Source organism: Juglans microcarpa x Juglans regia, chromosome 5D (genome assembly GCF_004785595.1).
Source record: "Juglans microcarpa x Juglans regia isolate MS1-56 chromosome 5D, Jm3101_v1.0, whole genome shotgun sequence".
Taxonomy (NCBI): Eukaryota; Viridiplantae; Streptophyta; class Magnoliopsida; order Fagales; family Juglandaceae; genus Juglans; species Juglans microcarpa x Juglans regia.
Genome location: NC_054602.1, coordinates 411146 through 430162, shown reverse-complemented (window position 1 = coordinate 430162; position 19017 = coordinate 411146). Strand labels below are relative to the sequence as shown.

The window sequence follows — 19017 nt, the reverse complement described above, 5'->3', positions numbered from 1 at the left end:
AGGGAGGCAGTCGATGAATGAATAAATGGGTTTTTCTTTTGTGAAATGTAGCATGGTTGGGAGTGGGTGTAATAAATTGAGCCGAAAGGGGGGAAAAAACTAGGCCTGTGCAGATAAATACATAACCCGATCCACCTGACTGACCCGACCTTGCCAACCCGATATTGTTGGGTTAAAATCAGAAGCGGGTCGCAATTTGTGTTTAGCGGGCGAAACACAAAATCACCCAATAACCCGCTCCCTTCTTCATCGAAAAAAGACCTAGCCTCTCTCTCTCTCACACACACACACACACAGACGGCACTCGGCAGCAATAGCGTGGTCGTTGTTCGTGGTCGAGTCAACGACGGAGTTTAGCAACCCATACGGTTAAATCCCCCGAGGTGAGATTCTGATCTTCTTTCTCTATTTATTTTTTAGAATCGTCCCCCAAAACAGAGCATTCTTGAAAGTCACTGATTCTTCTCCTTCTCCTACTAACTTTTCTTCTTCTTCTTTTAAAACTTCTAATAGTAGACATGGTCCATGTGGATCGGATTGGAGAGTCTGTTTTGGTGAAATGTGGTTTGATTTCTGCAAGTAGGTGTGGTCCGTGTGGATGCAATCGTCAACCTCAATGTTTGGGTGATTGATTGATTTCTGCAAGTGGGTTTGATTTCTTCTTTTTTGTTTTTATTTTATTTTCTTTTGTTTTATTTTTTGCATGGTTTCGGCCTTCTGGGTATTACATGAGAGATAAAATTCCATGGTTCTAATTTAGCTGACTCCATCTAAACACTAAATTTGAAAGTTAAAATTAAACTAAACCTGTTATTAGTTATTATTATGAATATAAGGATCTAAATCCCAAACATAGAGCACTCTCTGGACAACTCACATGATTTTTTTTTTTGAACTCATGAGATGTGTTTCAACTATAGACTGATGTAAATAATTTCCCTTATAATTTATAATTTATATCTGGATGCGTTTTAGAAATAAAAGAGAATGGCCGGTTCTTTAGAAAAAAAGAAAAAGAAAAAAAAAAACCGATTAGTTTTGCCCGACCCGAATGGTCCGGGTCGGATCGGGTTATATTGCACTGGTAATTGTTGCGGGCTATGAGCGGACGGGCCAAACACTATGTTGGGCGGGCAATTGCACAGGCCTAGAAAAGACCAACCCAGCCCACGTATATAGGCCCACCCCCTCATCTCTTTCCCCTTCCAGTAAATCCCCCCCCCCAATCATCTCGCTCTCTCTCTCTAAACCTCTATATATATATTATTTTACTCTCTCTCTCTAAACCGTACATATTAATATTTTCTCTCTATGTAACCTCCACCCACAGCCACTGCTCCAATATTAGATAAGTTCTCATCCCTCATCATAAATAGTATTTTTAATGAATTTTGAATATAAAATTTGTTAAGATTTGAAATTGTGAATTGCTAAGATTAGACTGAGTATATTAGGTGAGTATTAGCTAGAATTAATCCACATGTATGTGACTGTTATATGGTTAAGTGTAGACCTAATTTACGTGAAATAATAAGGGAATAGAGGTCAGTGTACGTGCTGTCCGGCAACATATTTGCAACCTAAAAATTTGGAATTTATCAATTTTGGAGAATAATCTTTTAGAACAAGTTTAAATTCGTGTTATTAAGGATTGTGTGAAATTTTAGAATTAAGTAAGATTATTTTTAGAATAGAAGTTGACAGATTATGATTGCCTTGAAATAGGTTCGAGTGACCGTTGGGAAAGGAATGTCGTGACTATTTTGACTAGAAATCAAGTAAGTGACTCTTTAACAAGTTTTTAATAAAATAACTGTTGGTTTTTTTTTGAAATTGTACACTTGGGTATTATATTTCAAACTTGTGTAAATTCTGGATTTGTGCATATTCTTATGTTATTTTGGCTCTGCTTGTGGGATTTATGCAAATTTTGTAATGGTTGAAATGTTTGAAAAATGTTATGTGGCTTATTAACTTTGAAAGTTAAATATGAGCATGCTATTTATTCTTAGGCCCATGATATGAATGTCTTTGTGACATGTTTGACTTCCTTTGCGGTGTATTGTCTTCGTGGCATGATATTTTTGTGGTATATTGGTGATTTCCCTATTATCATGTGGCCTTGAATATGATATTTGGTTGAATAGTTGGTTGAGATAAAATTATATTGCTCACATTATTTTATTGAGAATTTATTCACTCTCTTATAGTCAAGAAAATTGCCAACTTCCACGCCTCTATTAAATTGCTACTTACTAAACACATAGCAGATCACTACTTCATTTCACATATTTTTTAGAGTTGTAAGAAGTTCATTCCTTTGAAGTGATAGCTTTTGAGCCAAAGATTCCAGAGTGTACTTGGTTTAGTCACTTGAGGCTGGAAGTTTTGGGAATTGATGGTTTTGTTGCATGAAGATGGTTTTGGTTGTACAAAGAGTTTTCTTATAGTCATATTTGAGTTATTTTACAGCTTTTGTTAGAGTATCTGTATTGTAATTATTTAGAATTTAATGGCTTTAGCCGAACTTGTGAATGTGTTTTTTATGATCATTGTATTATAATTGTGAATAGTTTGAAGGTTGTGTATTTGATATATATTTGTAAAAAGGGAAAAAGTTTTAAAAATATAGGTTGAACTCTGTTTGATTATGGTTTTGAGTTTGTGGCATTACAAAGATGGTATTAGAGCTTAGATCTATGATTCTAGAGACACTTGGGAAAGGACGATGATTACAATTGGAACATAGGTTAAATACACCATAGAATTAGGACTTGATCCTCATTATATGTTGTTTTGGATGCCAATTGAGAGTCTTCCACATTAATTTAGGTGTCGTTTAGATAGTGAATTGAGATAAAAGTTGAATAAAATATTGTTATTATATTATTTTTTAATATTATTGTTATTCTGAGATTTGAAAAGTTGAATTGTTTATTATATTTTATGTCAAAATTTAGAAAAATTATAATGATAAGATGAGATGGGATGAAATACTTATTGTATGCAAATGGGGCCTTAATCTTCATTAATCATTACTTAGTGGGGAAATCAATCCAAGGACGGATTTAAGGTTAAACCACCCCCTTGTAAAGTTGACGTGCTAGCTAAATCTTCTTCTTTGTTGATATTGTCTCTCTTTTTGGATACAAAAGGATCATAAATTATAAAAAGTTCCCATCGACCCAAGACAAATTTAATATTCTTATTCATTTCAAACATACATAAATTGAAAACAACAAAAAAATCCCGGTGATTCCTTTATTCCATAACATGCTATATATATATATATATATATATATATATATATATATATATATATATATATATAGGCTTGCTAGGTACAAGCAGCTTGCATACCAACACTCATATAACTTTTTTTATTGAAAAGGAAAATAAAAGAAAAAAAATTTTGAGAGAAGGAGAATGTCATCTATCTCACGAAAATTATTTTCGTCTTCAATTCGCACTGTTTTATTAAACAAATGCCTTACATTTAACATCGATGAGCGATTTGGTGCACGAAATTGCTTCTAAGAAAACTTTTCCATATACATAATATGCTATATACAATTACTAGTTACTACTCTTTGTCTTGAACAGATCGATTGTAATTTGGTTATATCTTCGATGAGAGATGACATGTTTAATTGAGAGGATCCTCCTTTTTCCACTGCCCTTCTTGCCATCTCTCCAAGCTCTCTTGCTTTCTTTCTTCTCCTTACGCCTTCATCTCCTCCATCCATCAACAACGCTATTGCCTTCTCCACTTTTTCTTTCTTCACCAAAACCCCAACTGTCTCTTCGTCCCCCCATCTGACGGGAATCTCCACCCCTACTCGAATCCCAATCCTCAGAATTTCTACCACCAGTTTTTCATTGAAGAATTGCTCTGAAAAGAGAGGCCACGTTATCATTGGCACCCCATGGCACACACTTTCTATCGTTGAGTTCCAACCACAGTGGGTAATGAAACCTCCGATTGCAGGATGAGACAGAATGAAATCTTGGGGAGCCCATCCCTTGATCAGGAGTCCCCTCCCTTTGTTCCTTTCCTCAAATCTTTCCTTCTCCAGCCACTCCTCCAACTCTAAATATCTCTCTCCTGTTTTAATTACCCAAATAAATGGTTGTTTTGACGCCTCAAGACCCAGCCCAAGCTCGATTATTTGTGAGGGAACTAGGCGGCATAAACTACCCAGACAAGTGTAAATAACCGAGCTTGGTTCCATCGAGTTAAGCCATCCCAAGCATTGCTGCTCGTCAATTAAGGTTTTGTCACCCCTCTCAAACTTGTCCAAACTCTCCTTGTTATATAAAGAAACTGGTCCAACGCACCATACATTCTTCTTGATGGCCTTACAGTACTCCTCAACGATCCCTTGCTCCAATTCATTGAAAGTATTCACAACAACCCCATAAGCTGTTGACTCGGCCTCTTGCATCTTGTCTCGGACATCATCCAAGCCGGGCAATGTAACAAATGAACCTGGAAGCTGGGCTCTTGTTATCTCAATTCTTTGAGGCAGTCCTGGGATCACGAAGGGTTCTGAGTCGGAACTGACAGAACGGTGTGCATTGTAAAATTTGATATTATGGGAGCTTAGAAGAGAGAAACAGCCCATCCCGTGGAAAACTAGCCTTGGGATATTGAACTTTTGAGCTGTGTCGGATGTCCAAGAGAGGCACTTGTCAGATATGATGCAAGTTGGAGGGTGCCTTTGATTTTGGAGGTGCTTTTCTAAAGGTTGTTGGAGCATGCTCAGACCTTCATAGAACTTGGTTAGTAGGTCTCGTGAAGGGAGGATGTCAAGATTCTCATACCCAGCAGGAAGTCCCACTTGTTGGCATGGAAATTCCAGTTGAACAAGCAAAATCGGGAGGCCAGATTCTATTGCTCGATGAATAGCTGTTTCGAATCTGGAGGCATTGTAGGGGGTAGTGACCAAGCTGACAATCACGCCATGCTCTGCAAAGAGCTTGGCCATGTCTATCATGGGTATCATGTGGCCTTGTGCCATAAGTGGTATCAAAACAAAGTGAGGTTGGCTAGTTATCATGGAAGCCATTGCAGAGATGAAGAAATGATCGATGATAGTGGTTGCGAGAGCAGGTAAGGATGGATTTTGTTTCGGTCACCTAATTGCTTGTGATGTCGAGTAAAATGGGTGTTTTCATTCTGTTGGCATTCGGTTGGCCATATATATGGGCGAGGTCTGAGTCCTTGAGCTAACTAGGACATTGACTGGGAAAAACACGGCAAATATTTTTCTTATTTTTTACTTGGAAAATAGATGACAATTGTTCAGAAAATTGAAAAAAAATGCATCAATTAGCGACTATATATGATTGGACTATTCAGACGTTGGCGTCAATTTGCGTGCATGACGAGGCAAGTTTCATACACGCAAAATTATTTCTTAGTAGGTCCGTCCAGTACATCATTGTTAATTCTGAATTAATGGTTCCGAGTGATTAAGTACTAGCCTATTATTAATTGAGAATAATTTTAGGTTGAAATTAGGATAGTTGAGTAGGTCCACTTTTGAATCTGTCACCTTTTTTTAAAAAAAAATATATATATATATATATTTATTCCGGAGAGAGAGAGAGAGAGAGAGAGAGAGAGAGAGAGAGAGAGAGAGAGAGATTTTTGAGCATGTAATTACTTATAACATATTAAGTAAAATGGATGGATCGAGTGCTTAAAGAGAGAGTCAAAATTAGTTGGCTGCAGATAGAGAGTGGCGTAAGCTATATTTCGCAGGGTTATATAATTATATATATATTTCCGATAACTTTTTTCAGATTTTCATTAATTACTATATATATATACACGGAGTGAATGGACCGGCGACGAAGGGATCATCGAGCCCATATATATTCAAATGCGGTTAAATTTTTACATTGACCGATTCAAATTCATATTACTCAAATAACTTTTTACTTTTAATATTCAGAGCTACGAATTCTGAAAATAGGCACTATATACTTCACTTTAATTTGCAGCTTGGTCTCCATTTTAGTATGAAATAATCATTTTTATAAGAAATAATTGACTATAAATAAATATTTTTTTTTATAGTATATTTTCCTAACATTAATAAAGGCATTGCTTTCTAGCTAATACAAGGTTGACATACATTCTTTTTAAGGTTTTGATTTGTCGATCATGGAAACCACTAATTACCGGTTGATGTAGATTCATCTAGGCCGATTATGGCTATTATATTTATATTTATATTGTTGGATTGCATGTAAAAACTGGATTGTGAGTAGAAAATTGAGAAATAGACAGTTTGCTCTACTATCGCTCGACCTGGCGTTCGAGTGAAGCTTAACACATGACTTCACTCGTGGTTTGCTCGGCAGTGGGCTTGTGTGAGACAAAACTCTAGTGTTCGTTCGAGTAGCGCTCGACACACTGCTCGAGCTAATGTTCATTGGTTGTTTGTTCAAGGTGTGCTTGACACACCGTTCGAGCGACAAACATACTATTTCTAGATTAGGGTTTCCAACGCCGTTTACTATAAATATGTTATATTTTACTTTTTTTGGTACGAGTTTTAGTATATTTTAATAGAGAATAATTATCAAGTGACTGCATGTTGTGTGAGAGAGTAAGAAACCCTAGAAAGTGTGAATTGATATTGAGTAATTGTAATCTCCTTTCGTTACTAAGATTTTTGCAATTCTGTAGACGTAGACAATTTTTCAAATCATGTATATTGTGTGTCGTGTACTTGATCATGCTTGCTTTTACTTTAGACTGACATCGTTGGTGTGTGTGTATTTTGCGCAACAACTGGTATCAAGAGTCAATGTCGAATCTGAAAGAGAACGATAGCTAGAGACAAAGTGAAAGCATCCGGGATCGAGAAGTTCAACGGCATTGATTTTACGTACTGGAAGATGCAGATCAAATACTATCTCTGTGGGAAGAGGCTTAATTTGTTACTATTGGGAAAGAAGTAGGAGAGCATAGATGATGTTGAGTGGACCCTATTAGATCGATAGGTTCTGGGGATTGTTCGTCTGACCTTGTCCAGAACAATGACACACAATATCAGTAAGGAGAGAACCATAGTGGATCTCATGGCAGTTTTATTAGGTATGTGTGAAAAGCCAACGGTGAATAATAAAATGCATCTATTGAAGAAATTGTTCAATCTGAAGATGTAAAATGTATATATGTGGCCTAACACTTGAATGAATTCAATACGATCATAAATCAACTATCTTATGTAGAGATTGAGTTTGATGATAAAATCAGAACGTTGATTCTGTTGGCATTGCTGCCAAATAGTTGAAAAACTATGAAGATGGCTGTGAGTAGTTCAACCAGCAAAATAAAATTGAACTATGATGACGTACATGACATGATCCTTGCTGAAGAGGTACGTTGGAGAGACTCTAGTGAGTTCTCGAGTTCGGAATCAGCCCTAAATATTGACAATCGGGGAAGAGGACATGGCAGGTCAAGCTCTAAGAGCAGGGAGAAGAGCAAGACAATTTATGGGCAGCAGATCACGTGCTGCAGTTGTGGCAAGCCAGACTGCATCAAGAGAAATTACAGGAATCAAGAAAGTACTGAGAATGATGTTGTGAATGTAGTGGCAGAAGAAATTCATGATGCCCTAATTCTTGCAGCGCACAGTCGAATTGATAATTACGTGTTGGGTTTAGGGGTTTCGTTCTAGCACCTCACATCGAAAGATCATGCAGAATTATGCTATTGGTGATTTTGGAAAGATATATGCAGCTGATGGAGAGGTACTGGATGTAGTGGGAGTAGTGGATGATATGCACATCACACTTCCAAACAAGCGCATGTAGACTTTACAGCAAGTCAGACAAGTTCCAGATCTAAAGAAAAACCTAATCTCTATGTGATAGTTTGATGACAGCAGTTATGCAATAGAGTTCTCTGGAGGAGTTTGGAAGATCACTAAGGGTGCGCTGGTTTCAGCGCATGGTAAGATATCTAACTCTTTGTATTTAACATCAAGGTCCAGTGATGTGCAGGGAAATACAATAGTGTAAAAAGGTAGGCTTGATCACGTGAAATATATGAGGAAACCAAAGGGAGTCAGTTTTATTATTCCTCATGTAAGCCAGTTGGCTGAGGTTGCCAAGATCGGTTCGAGATCACATACTCCTAGTGCAGTGAAAGTTCTAAATCGCTCAATGGATGTGCTGATTAATGGCGATGTACATTGAAAATTGAAGTCGGGCTCGACTTCAATGCGTCTTCAGGCTTGAAGACGGGAGTTGTGTGCTGTAGAGATTGTAAGACTTGACTGGAAACAATGTCTAGTATGTGGAGACATAGTCTCTAAGGTGCGCTCGAAGCTCAACCCATGACTTCGCCCAAGGTGCGCTTGATAGCAGGATCAAGTGAGGCTCAACCTGTGAGTTTGTTCGAATCTTGCGCGATAGTGGGCTCGAGCGAGACACAAACCCTAGTGTTCGCTCGAGTTGCGCTCGACACACTGCTTGAGCCAATGTTTATGGGTTATTTGCTCAAGGCAGCTCAGCATGTTACTTGAGCGACGGACATATTTTTTGCCAAATTAGGATTTCCAGCATCGTTTACTATAAAATATTATATATTTGACTTGTTTTGTATGACTTTCAACATATTTTGAGAGAAAATAATAGTTAAGTGAGTACATATTGTGTGTGAGAGCAAAAAGCCCTAAAAAGTGTGAGTTGAGATTGTTAATAATATTTCTATAGCTCTATGGACGTATACAATTTGCCAAACCATGTATCTTGTGTAGCGTGTGCTTGATCATACTTGCTTTTACTTTAATTTATCATCGTTGGTGTGTGTGTTTTGCACCCCATTTATATATATAAGTATATATATACGTATTTTATTATTATTATTGTTTGATGAAATATAAGCATATATTCCTATTGATTGGCACTTACTATTATAATAAGGATTTATCGTCATTCTCTAGGGGATGGAGATATTTATAAAGAAAAATATTATTTTATCCACTTCATTTGCACCTTCATTTTGACGTCTCATGTATTTTAATTTTTTTATTTAATAGTTAAAAAAGTGACTATTAGTGTATTGATATATTTTTTATTTTTTATTTTTTAAAAGTGCTTTAAAATAATAAAAAAATTATGAATAAAAAATAAAAATAAAATTTTAAACTAGCGATAAGATGGAGCGGTGAGGCAGCAGAATGCACCGCTCATTTATAAAAGAAGTTTTACATACATAAATAGATTATATAAAAATAAATTAATTAATTTAGACCTATTTTATAATAAAAATAATTTTATAATCTGACGCATTATATTAAATTTTATTAATTTATAAATTTATTATTATATAATTTATTTATAATTAAAATATATTTCTATTTATAAAGCACCCAAATTAACTTAAGATGGGACGGAGGATGTTAATAATATGATCGGACACAAAATATGGAAATAAAGTTAGGGTGAGAAGCCTTCGGTTAGATGATTAATTCATCTTAATTTATTATTATAATTTTTTCAAATTTTAATATAAAATATAATAAATAATTTAATTTTTTTAAATCTTAAAATAATAATAATATTAAAAAATAATATTTTATTATTTCAATTCAAATCAGTTCAATTTATTTCAATATCCAAACATAACTTACCGTATTAGGATAAAATCGCTTCAAACGGCATCTTTTTTAAGGAAATGGGTAGAGCCAATCTTTTGGTTTTAAAGCCCTTTTTTTTTTTTTACTAGTGTTATATTTGTTGATTTTAGGATGATTGTTGAGGATTCAATTTCATTATATCTTGTGTCTTGCAATATGTAATTTATATATGAAAAACTTGCTTTAAAAAAAAAAAATAGGGTGAGTCAGATATTTTTGCAGCTGATATTTCTCGACCTCTCGTGTCAAATCAGGTTATCCCATTTCACTTTCAGACCTACCACTGGGAATGTCACGTCAGGTTAATTATTTAATTATTTACATCCATCTATCTAAGATGAGAATGGTACAATCTCATTAATCTTGAATTGGGTAAAGTGATTATTCATAATTTATTGATAATTTTAAATATAATAATATTTTTTATTATATTTAAAAATATTAAAATAAAAATAGAAGGTAACAATTAATTAAAAATAATATTATTTAATTACATAATTGTATATAAAATACGATTTAGTAATAACTAAATCATTTTCCTTATAGATAATCAAGACGTGTAATTGGGGAGGATATATAGTTGAGTCTTTTCAGATGTCCCTGACACTCAAAATCAACGTCAACATTGCTAGCTGCTCTTTACGTTTAATATAAAAAGAGACGTCAATTTTGTATCCAACGTATCGTCCACTCTAATTGTTGCAATAATTGATGTCCACTCTAATTTTTTTTATAATTTTATGAAAGAAGAAGTAGACATGCATATATGCATTCTCACGAAAAGCCTGTTTGCATCTAAGAGATTTTGAGAGCAACTCATGCGAATGGTGCCATCACTTGAAAATATACGTTTCAAAAGAAAAATGATTTGAAATATGTGTACTTTTTGTCCTTGTGAAGTAGTACGTACCATTTACGTAAACCATTTTTTGTTTTTTGATCAGTTTTTGTAAAAGCGGTTAAATATATATATATATATATATTTATATATATGTACTATATATTTGTGCATTAAAGCATGCAGTGGGATTTTTCAATAATTAAATAATTTTTTTTATTTGGACATGAAAAATAATTTGGAGTTAAAAGTTGTGTTGAAAATGAAAGAAAACCTTATTTTTATTGACAGGCTGTCACAATTGAGATATTTTTTAAAATTTCAATTCCAGACAAAAGTGATCGTATCATGTCTTTCTCTTCCGTCCATTTCTGCTGGTTGCTTGTGGACTTGGATGGTTAACTCCATCTAATTTGCCTAAGACACGCGTTATTGCTACATCCCTGCTTCTAGAAACCTTTTATATATCATGTTATGGCCGGAAAAATCTATCACTACACAGCTAGTTATAGCAGGTTATCTTCTTTGTAACTGTACTTGAATCTCTTTATAATATTACGAGTGCTTCCTAGAGATCTTCCTTGTAACTGTAGCTGAATTTCTTAATAATATTCTGAAGAATCCATCTCATTCTTAGTAATATCATGCTCAGTACTGCTTCTTTGTAACTGTAATTGAATCTCTCAATAATACTTCTTAAATACAAGAGAGGATTGAGAGAAAATGAATATTTGAAAAATTGACAAAGTTAGAAATTGAGAAAGAACTGAAGAAGACTTTCTAAGAAAGTTGAGAGAGAGAGTTGACGTAGAGGGTTTAATAACCAATTAAAAACCGAGAAAACTGTTTGAGCTACTGGTGGGCAGCAGGGCCTACCCCCGTTCGCACCACCCCGCATGGGCAGGCTACCCCACAATACCTATGCGGGGGTGGGGGCGAGCTGACTCCAGTGGAGCCTCGCCTTGCCTCCCACTCCGTATTTTCTATATATAAAAAAATAAATTTTAAATATTTATATAAATATTTATTAAATAGAGATATATTGTATATAGATATATACAATTTGTTGAAAACTTGAAATTGTATTCAAATTACTGGATTACTTTGATTTCTTAAGCCAATCTTTATATTGAAGGTCAAGACAATATAATAGTCATATTGAAGCAATGTGAAACTTACTTTCTATATAAAGGTTAGTCTAAGGCAATATATAATACAATTCTAATGAGTTTAAATTCTTTTTATATTTATAAATTTTAATTTATAATTTTAATTATATTATAATTTGAATCCAAAATTTTTTTTTTAACCAAATAATAATTCTTTGACCCAATGGGTCGTGTGGCTGGGACCGAGGGATGCGGTTTCGATCCCATCACCCAATACTAGGGCTGGGGGCTCTGCCCTGGCCTCCCAGAGGGGGGAGGGGGTGTTGAAAACCCTTGCCCCACATGGTGCGGGGAAGGGTCCACCCCGCCCCGCACCATACGATATCACCCCTACTTTGGGGTTTGAGTTTCAGAAAAGCTTATTTACGAAAAAATTCTTTAAGTTCACTCTTAATTACAAAATCGTCATTCACTTTTAATTTCATTTAAGACAGATTTTGTATACCGGGCAAAATACCGAACCGAAAATGGGTCAGTATTGACTAGTATTAATAGAAATAATCGGTTTTGACCAAACACACACCCCACTGTATTGGGTTACACAGTTTAACCATACCGACAAGTATAAATTGTCATGTTACCTCTTTTATCTGAGCCGTCTATTTAATCCAACCATTAGAAATTGGCATCACGTGTTACTTTCAGAAGTTACTTACTCTTCTTTTGACAGAGTCCTTAGTTTATAGATCAGTTTGTTATTTTATATTATGGGTTTAGTGGTGTCCAATTGTACGTAGTGGGTCCAGCTTTGTTTGTTGGTTAGTTATTATTTGAATTGTATTTAAAGTCCTCTTATCTGATGAATGAACAAGAAGAATTTCATTTGACTTTTATCGTATATTTGGAGAAAAACGTAAAAAGTTGAAAAAACAAAAATGAAGCATCGGAACATATATTTACTTATAATCGCTGCCAAAATTAAAGACTCGTAATTAATTAAATTACCAACGTCGGATTTAAAATCAACCCTCTTTTGAAAAAAAAAAAAAAAAAAATTAGTAATCATTTACTCCATTAAGTTCTACAATTTAGAATCAAGAACATAATTTATTTTCCGAACATATATATAAATATATCTTACATGATCAAGATCAAATAGTTTTTCAAGTAATGAAAATTAAGCAAATCGGTTTCGAGTGCAAAAGGAAATAAAGAAACTACCAATTACTCATCATCCCGACTTGTTCACCGATATGCTGGATCAACGACGTCACATTCAAGTAGGAAGACCCACCTTCTCTGACAGCCCTCTTAGCCATTCCTTCAAGCGCTCTTGCTCTCTTTCTTCTCTCTTTTCCTTCCTCTCCTTCATCCATCAAATTCTCTATAGCCTTTTTTACATCCTCTCTCTTCACCAACACCCTGCCCTTATCTTCTTCTTCCCCCCAGTGCACACACGCCTCAACTCCCACTCTTACACCAATCCCCAATACTTGGACGATTAACTTCTCATTGTAGAATTGCTCCGCAAACATCGGCCATGTTATCATGGGCACCCCGGCACTTACGCCTTCTAGCGTGGAGTTCCAACCACAATGCGTCATGAATCCTCCAATGCCTGGATGGCACAGTATTAGAACTTGCGGCGCCCATCCTCTTATTATAAGACCCCTCCCTTCAATCCTCTCTTCAATCTTTTCTTCTACCAGCCATTTCTCTAACTCTGTAGAGTAATCTCCTTCTCTAATAACCCAAATGAATGGACGGTTGGATGCTTCTAAGCCCAAAGCAAGCTCCACTAGTTGTGAATCTGTCAAGTTACATAGACTACCAAAACAAACGTAAATGACAGAGGCGGGCTCCATCGAGTCGAGCCACCTCAAGCACTCGGGCTCACCAATACAGGACTTGTTTCCCCTGTCAAAATTATCTGATACCGCTTTGTTACATAAAGATAGGGGTCCGATGCACCAAATCTTCTTAACCACTTTCTGATATTCTTTCACGTACCTTGGCTCTAACTCTTCAAAAGTGTTCACCGCTATCCCTTGTGCCGAAAGCTCTGCCTCTATGAACTGGTCGATGAGGCGTCTCCATTCATCCGAACTTTGTTTCATTGGTTCAGGCAGCTGGGCTTTAGTGAATTCAATTCTATCTGGCATGTCGGGCACCAGAAATGACTCCGAGTCAGATGTGACTCTCTCGAGCACCTCAGAGCGAGATACGTTATGACTGCATAAGAGTGCGAAGCAAGATATTCCATGGAAGACAAGCCTTGGAATCTTAAACTTGAGAGCGACATCTGATGTCCAAGGAAGACAAATGTCAGAAATAATGCAGCTGGGACAGGATGCCAACTCCCCCAGCCACTTTTCTAGTGGTTTTTGCAGCATGTTGCTTGCTTCAAAAAACTGTGGTATTAAATCCGGAGAAGGGAGGATGTCCATGTTTTCGCATCCTTCCGGCAACCCAGCTTCTTGGCAAGGAAAGCGTAGTGAAACAAACTCGAGGTTGAGGTTCGAGGCATTTGCGTGATCAAGGATTTTGTTGAACCGGGCTGCATTCTGGGGTGTTAGGATAAGGGTAACTTTTACGCCACGGTGTGCAAGTAGTTTGGCCATATCTGCGAAGGGAATGAGATGGCTTTGGGACATTAGCGGAAGAAGGAGGAGGTGAAGCTGGGGAAGTTGGGAGCCCATGGCTGAAAGAATACTGAGGAGTAGAGAAAAAAATGAGTTGAGCTGGTTGTTAGAAAAATTCTTCTCACTATTTAAACAAAAAATTATAAGTAAAAAAACTATTAACTATGGAGTGTAGTAAAAAAACTATTAACTACAATGGAAAAAAGAATGGTAGGTGAGAAATGTTGAGAAAGTTTGTGAATAGTTATGAGTAGAGATTGAAGTGAGTTTGTAGATTCTATTGAGAGTATTTTGAGTTGTTTGGATGTATGGAGTATGTTGAGTTGTTGACTTTTAGATAGGTAGTTGAAAAATGTGTGAGCCCCATCAATAATTGATTTTTTTTTAATGATGAACAAATGATAATTTTATTTATATATAATATTAATAAATATTATAGTGATTTTATTTTTATTTTTTCTTTCCTTACTTTCCGGCATACAACTGTTTATTTATATATAATAGTGATAAATATTATAATAATCTTTTTTTTTTCAACACTCTCTCTCTCTCTCCTCTGGCCCGATTCCTTCAGTCCAACCCTGTGTCACCCAGCCTCACCGCCACTACTGGCAACTTGTTAGAGACCCCAGTCTTGTCCCTAACACTAAGGTCCACTAGTTTGCCTTGGTGAAGATGACGACCGAGTGACCTTGCTAACTTGTTTGGCAAGTTGGCCTTCTACAAAATGGTGGTGTTTGGGTGATGGAATGATGATGTATTTGGGTAAGCTAAGTGTTTAGGCTAAGACAAATCAACGTGGGTGGCTAGACTTGTTCTTGAGTGAAGTGCCGAGATGATGGAGGCTATGGTGGAATGGATGAAATGAGGTTATGGTTCGGGTTGGAAGCAACTAGGGTTGCCGTGGACTATGAAGAAGATTGGCTTAGGATTATGGGTGTGTGATGCAATAGGAATGACCTAAGGTTTACCCTTGATGTTTGGGTCACTTGGATGGTGATTTGGGTAAGTATGGTGTAGTGTAGTTAAGGTTTTGTGGTGTGGCTAAGATGGATTTCGAGATTAGCAAGAGATGGCTTAGAGTTTGAGCTTAGGATGATGCTAGGGTTTGGTTGGCTTAGGAATGGATATGGTAAGTTGGAAAGATGGAAGGAATCTTTGAGTAATGAGGGAAATTTGAATTTGAATTTGAATTGGATGAAGTCAAGTCTCCTAAAAGGAAGGAATCACCTTAGGAAGCCTTGAGAGATTTTAGGGATTGAATGAGTGATTGGAGGGATGGAGTGATTCTATGGAAGTTCCTAGAATTAGGGATTAGATTGGATTGAGTCAACTTTCCTTGAATTAAGGAAAGTTGCCAAAGATGATTCTTGATGGATGGCTAGGTCAATGGATTAGATGATGGACTTGGCTAGGGTTTGTGTTTAGGGTTTTAGAGTTGGGGTATGGTTGTGGTCGGCTAGGGTTGGCCGAACAAGGATAGAGAGTGATTCTAGGAAGTTGTTCCTAAAATCTAGGAACTCAATTTGGAAAGGATTTGGCCGAGAATGGTGAAGTGTTTGGGTTAACTAGGGTTCTTAAATTATAGGAACACAAGTTTGGCAAGTGGAATGGGTGGCTAGGGCAAATTCAAATAAGGCAAGTGATTGCCGAAATTTGAATTTGAATTCAAATTGGGAGTGTGTCTCGGCTAGGGCAAGTTTGATGGAGGGAACAATTTATGGTAAGTTTGACAAACTTATGGAAAGGATGACAAACTCTATGGTGGTCGAAATTTGTGTATAGCTTGGATTGAATGGATGACACCAATGAACAATGGATGAACACTATGAATGAATGGACTCAACAAAGAATATGAAGACTCTTTTTATGATTTAAGGATATTTTGATATGCAAGAAAATATATGAACAAGATGAAGAACATATATGGACAAGGATAGATAATGGATGAACAAGATAACACTTCAACTATTGATTCACGGATTGCACAATAATTGAAATAAACCTCATATATTGATGAACACAACTTGGATTTACGAATTGCACCAAGTTGCAAGAACAAGATAGAAGGATTGAACCATACCTATTCATGAATTGCAAGGTGTGATCCTCTCTTTGGGATTCACAAATTGCATCCAAAAAGCCTAAGTGCTCTAGCACCGAAATATGATCTCAAGAACAAAAAGTCTATCCACTAGGGAATTTGCCAAAAGATGTGAATGCAAAGACTAAGGATCCTATTTATAAGGATTACAAGTTGGAAACCCCCAATAGGTCCATTGGAAAATAAATAATTAAATAAAAATTAATAATAACAAATTACATGATTGGCTATAGAGTGTAAAAATGAATGGTAGGTGAGAAGTGTTGAGAAAGTTTGTGAATAGTTATGAGTAGAGATTGAAGTAGGTTTGTGCATTCTATTGAGAGTATTTTGAGTTGTGTATGGAATATGTTGAGTTGTTGACTTTTGGATATGTAGTTGAAAAATATGTGAATCCCATCAATGATTGATTTTTTTAATGATGAATAAATTATAATTTTATTTATATATAATATTAATAAATATTATAGTGATTTTATTTTTATTTTTCTTTCCTTACTTTCCGGCATACAAATGTTTATTTATATATAATAGTGATAAATATTATAATGATCTTTTTTTTTTTCTTTCGACACTTTCTCTCTCTCACTCTCTCTCTCTCCTTTGGCCTGATTCCTTCAGCCCAGCCCTGCGCCGCCCAGCCTCACCGCCACTACTGGCGACTCCTTCTCACGTCGACGATGAAGCCAACCATCACCAATCTCCCCTGCGATAATCCAATTGAAATAGGTTTCACCTATTTCTCTTCACTTGTGCCGCCGTATGCGGCCACCTAGGCCACCACACCTCCACCACCTCACATCGGCGATCACCTCTCGCAGACCTAGCCACCACGAACCTCCCTTTCCCTTTCCGTCGCACATTGGCATTCGCACCCGACACAAACTCTCAGCTCATAGTGAAACACAATGGTAGAGATGTTTGAAAACTACTTCAAACTTATTTGGATGGAAAGCTACTCTCAACCATACAAGACTATCTCAGAGGAGTTGAGAGATATTAGTGAAATACACAATAATATAATAAAATAAAATTAAAATAAAATTAAGACGAAGTTAGTTTGGACTGAGGTACGGAAATATCGCTCTCTTTAAAGAGATTCAAGCTCTTTACAGTGTACAAAGTCTCAAATTAACCGGTGCAGCATAACTCATCTTGACTTGACTCTTCTAGGATACAACAGCCCAACTGATCGTCGTATAACTCAAGCCTATTCTACACAAGTGGTTGAGCCCAAAGCTCCACTCAAAAGAATATTTTTCTTTTATCTGAAAATATTCTAAAAAATATTTAGTCACACTTCTACTAATTTTTTCTATAATATTGTACGGAGAAAAATAACACCACAGTGGAATGAAAAGATCGATTCACAATGGACGCCCACCTCCATCAATATTTAAAACAAATCAAATACACTCGTAATTGTGCAATGAAATGATGAATAAAGTAACGTATTCCAAGAAACGGCACAATGAACAATCAGCCACTAACAAATTAAAAAGAAAAAACTAACGGCTGAAACTTAAGGACCATTAACAATGAGCCGGTAAGAAATTAACTGATAAAAATAAAGTTCAACGGCTTGAATGTTAAAAAGGACGATAATGAGCATTTAAAAAAAAAATTGAGCAACTGAAACACTAAATTCAACCAATTTAAAGAGATAAACGTTATTGATAAATACTATTTATTAAAAAAAAAACCAACAAGAGATCTTCATCACCCAAACAATCTTGCAAGCCACATACTGACGTTATGTAAGAAACTTATCATCTCGAATTAAATTTTAACGGTGCTGATCTCTAGTCTTTTTTTTTTTTTTTTTTCTGTTGGCAAATAGTACTAATACAGAGGTATCTGCTCTATTTGGATTTGAAAATCATTTCAACTCATTTCAATTAATCATTATAATTTTTTTAAATTCTCACAAAAATATAATAAATAATTTAATTTTTTAAAATTTTAAAATAATAATAATATTAAAAATAATATTTTATTCAACTCATCTAAAACTATTTTAATTCATCTCAATTCATATCTAAATCCAAACAGAGCCATATAACATCCCCATCCGCGTCCCTAAAACTAATCCTTAGCCAAATTATAATAAAAAAAAATGAAAAGTGACGAAAACTCATCTACATCTGGTTTTCTAAATTAAGTTTCGATTTTGGAATGTGAACAAATTTGGGGAGTAACTGTACACATTGCAAATCGTTCTTTTGATTTTTTTATTCCAAACTTATATTTAAATAGAATATAATGAAAGAATGTAAATGAAAGTGAGAGAAAAAAATAATAAAGAAAAAATAGAGAGATATTATTTTAATAAAATAGAGAAATAATAGAGAATGAAATGTATGAGATTTTTAAAAAATGAGTAAAATTTAGAAGAAAATTATAAGAAATATTATTTCTAGCCAAATTTAGAAAATATTATAAAAAACCGATGAAAATGCTCTTAAAGAGTTATTACAGGCGCTTTTAAGAAGATATGGTGGTCCTTTCCACTATGGTGGAATGGAAGTGGCGGCCGAGAGGAGATGAGTCTACCTACCAGTGTGTGATTAGAAGTGCAGGCTCCTGCTTCAGGTGCAAGGTCTAGTTGCAGATCGTTCCAGTAGAGGGCCTCTGCTATAGCATTAACGTTAGTTTCTTT

General features: G+C 35.6%; 2 protein-coding genes and 1 long non-coding RNA gene across 3 annotated transcripts; 1 reads left to right on the top strand and 2 right to left on the bottom strand.

Moving 5' to 3' along the window:
* The first annotated feature begins 299 nt into the window (after positions 1 to 299).
* LOC121265500 lies at positions 300 to 18981 on the top strand. The gene is made up of 3 exons (XR_005940674.1): positions 300 to 383; positions 1695 to 1696; positions 18970 to 18981. It is a non-coding gene; the product is annotated as an uncharacterized LOC121265500 (long non-coding RNA).
* LOC121265395 (UDP-glycosyltransferase 73D1-like) lies at positions 3456 to 5169 on the bottom strand. The gene has a single exon (XM_041169011.1). The coding sequence runs from the start codon at positions 5067 to 5069 to the stop codon at positions 3564 to 3566; it is 1506 nt and encodes a 501-aa protein (XP_041024945.1). The 5' UTR covers positions 5070 to 5169; the 3' UTR covers positions 3456 to 3563.
* On the bottom strand, positions 12738 to 14389 carry LOC121265401 (UDP-glycosyltransferase 73C3-like). The gene has a single exon (XM_041169017.1). It carries the CDS (start codon positions 14309 to 14311, stop codon positions 12830 to 12832), a length of 1482 nt encoding a protein of 493 aa, XP_041024951.1. The 5' UTR covers positions 14312 to 14389; the 3' UTR covers positions 12738 to 12829.
* Positions 18982 to 19017: the final 36 nt, after the last annotated feature.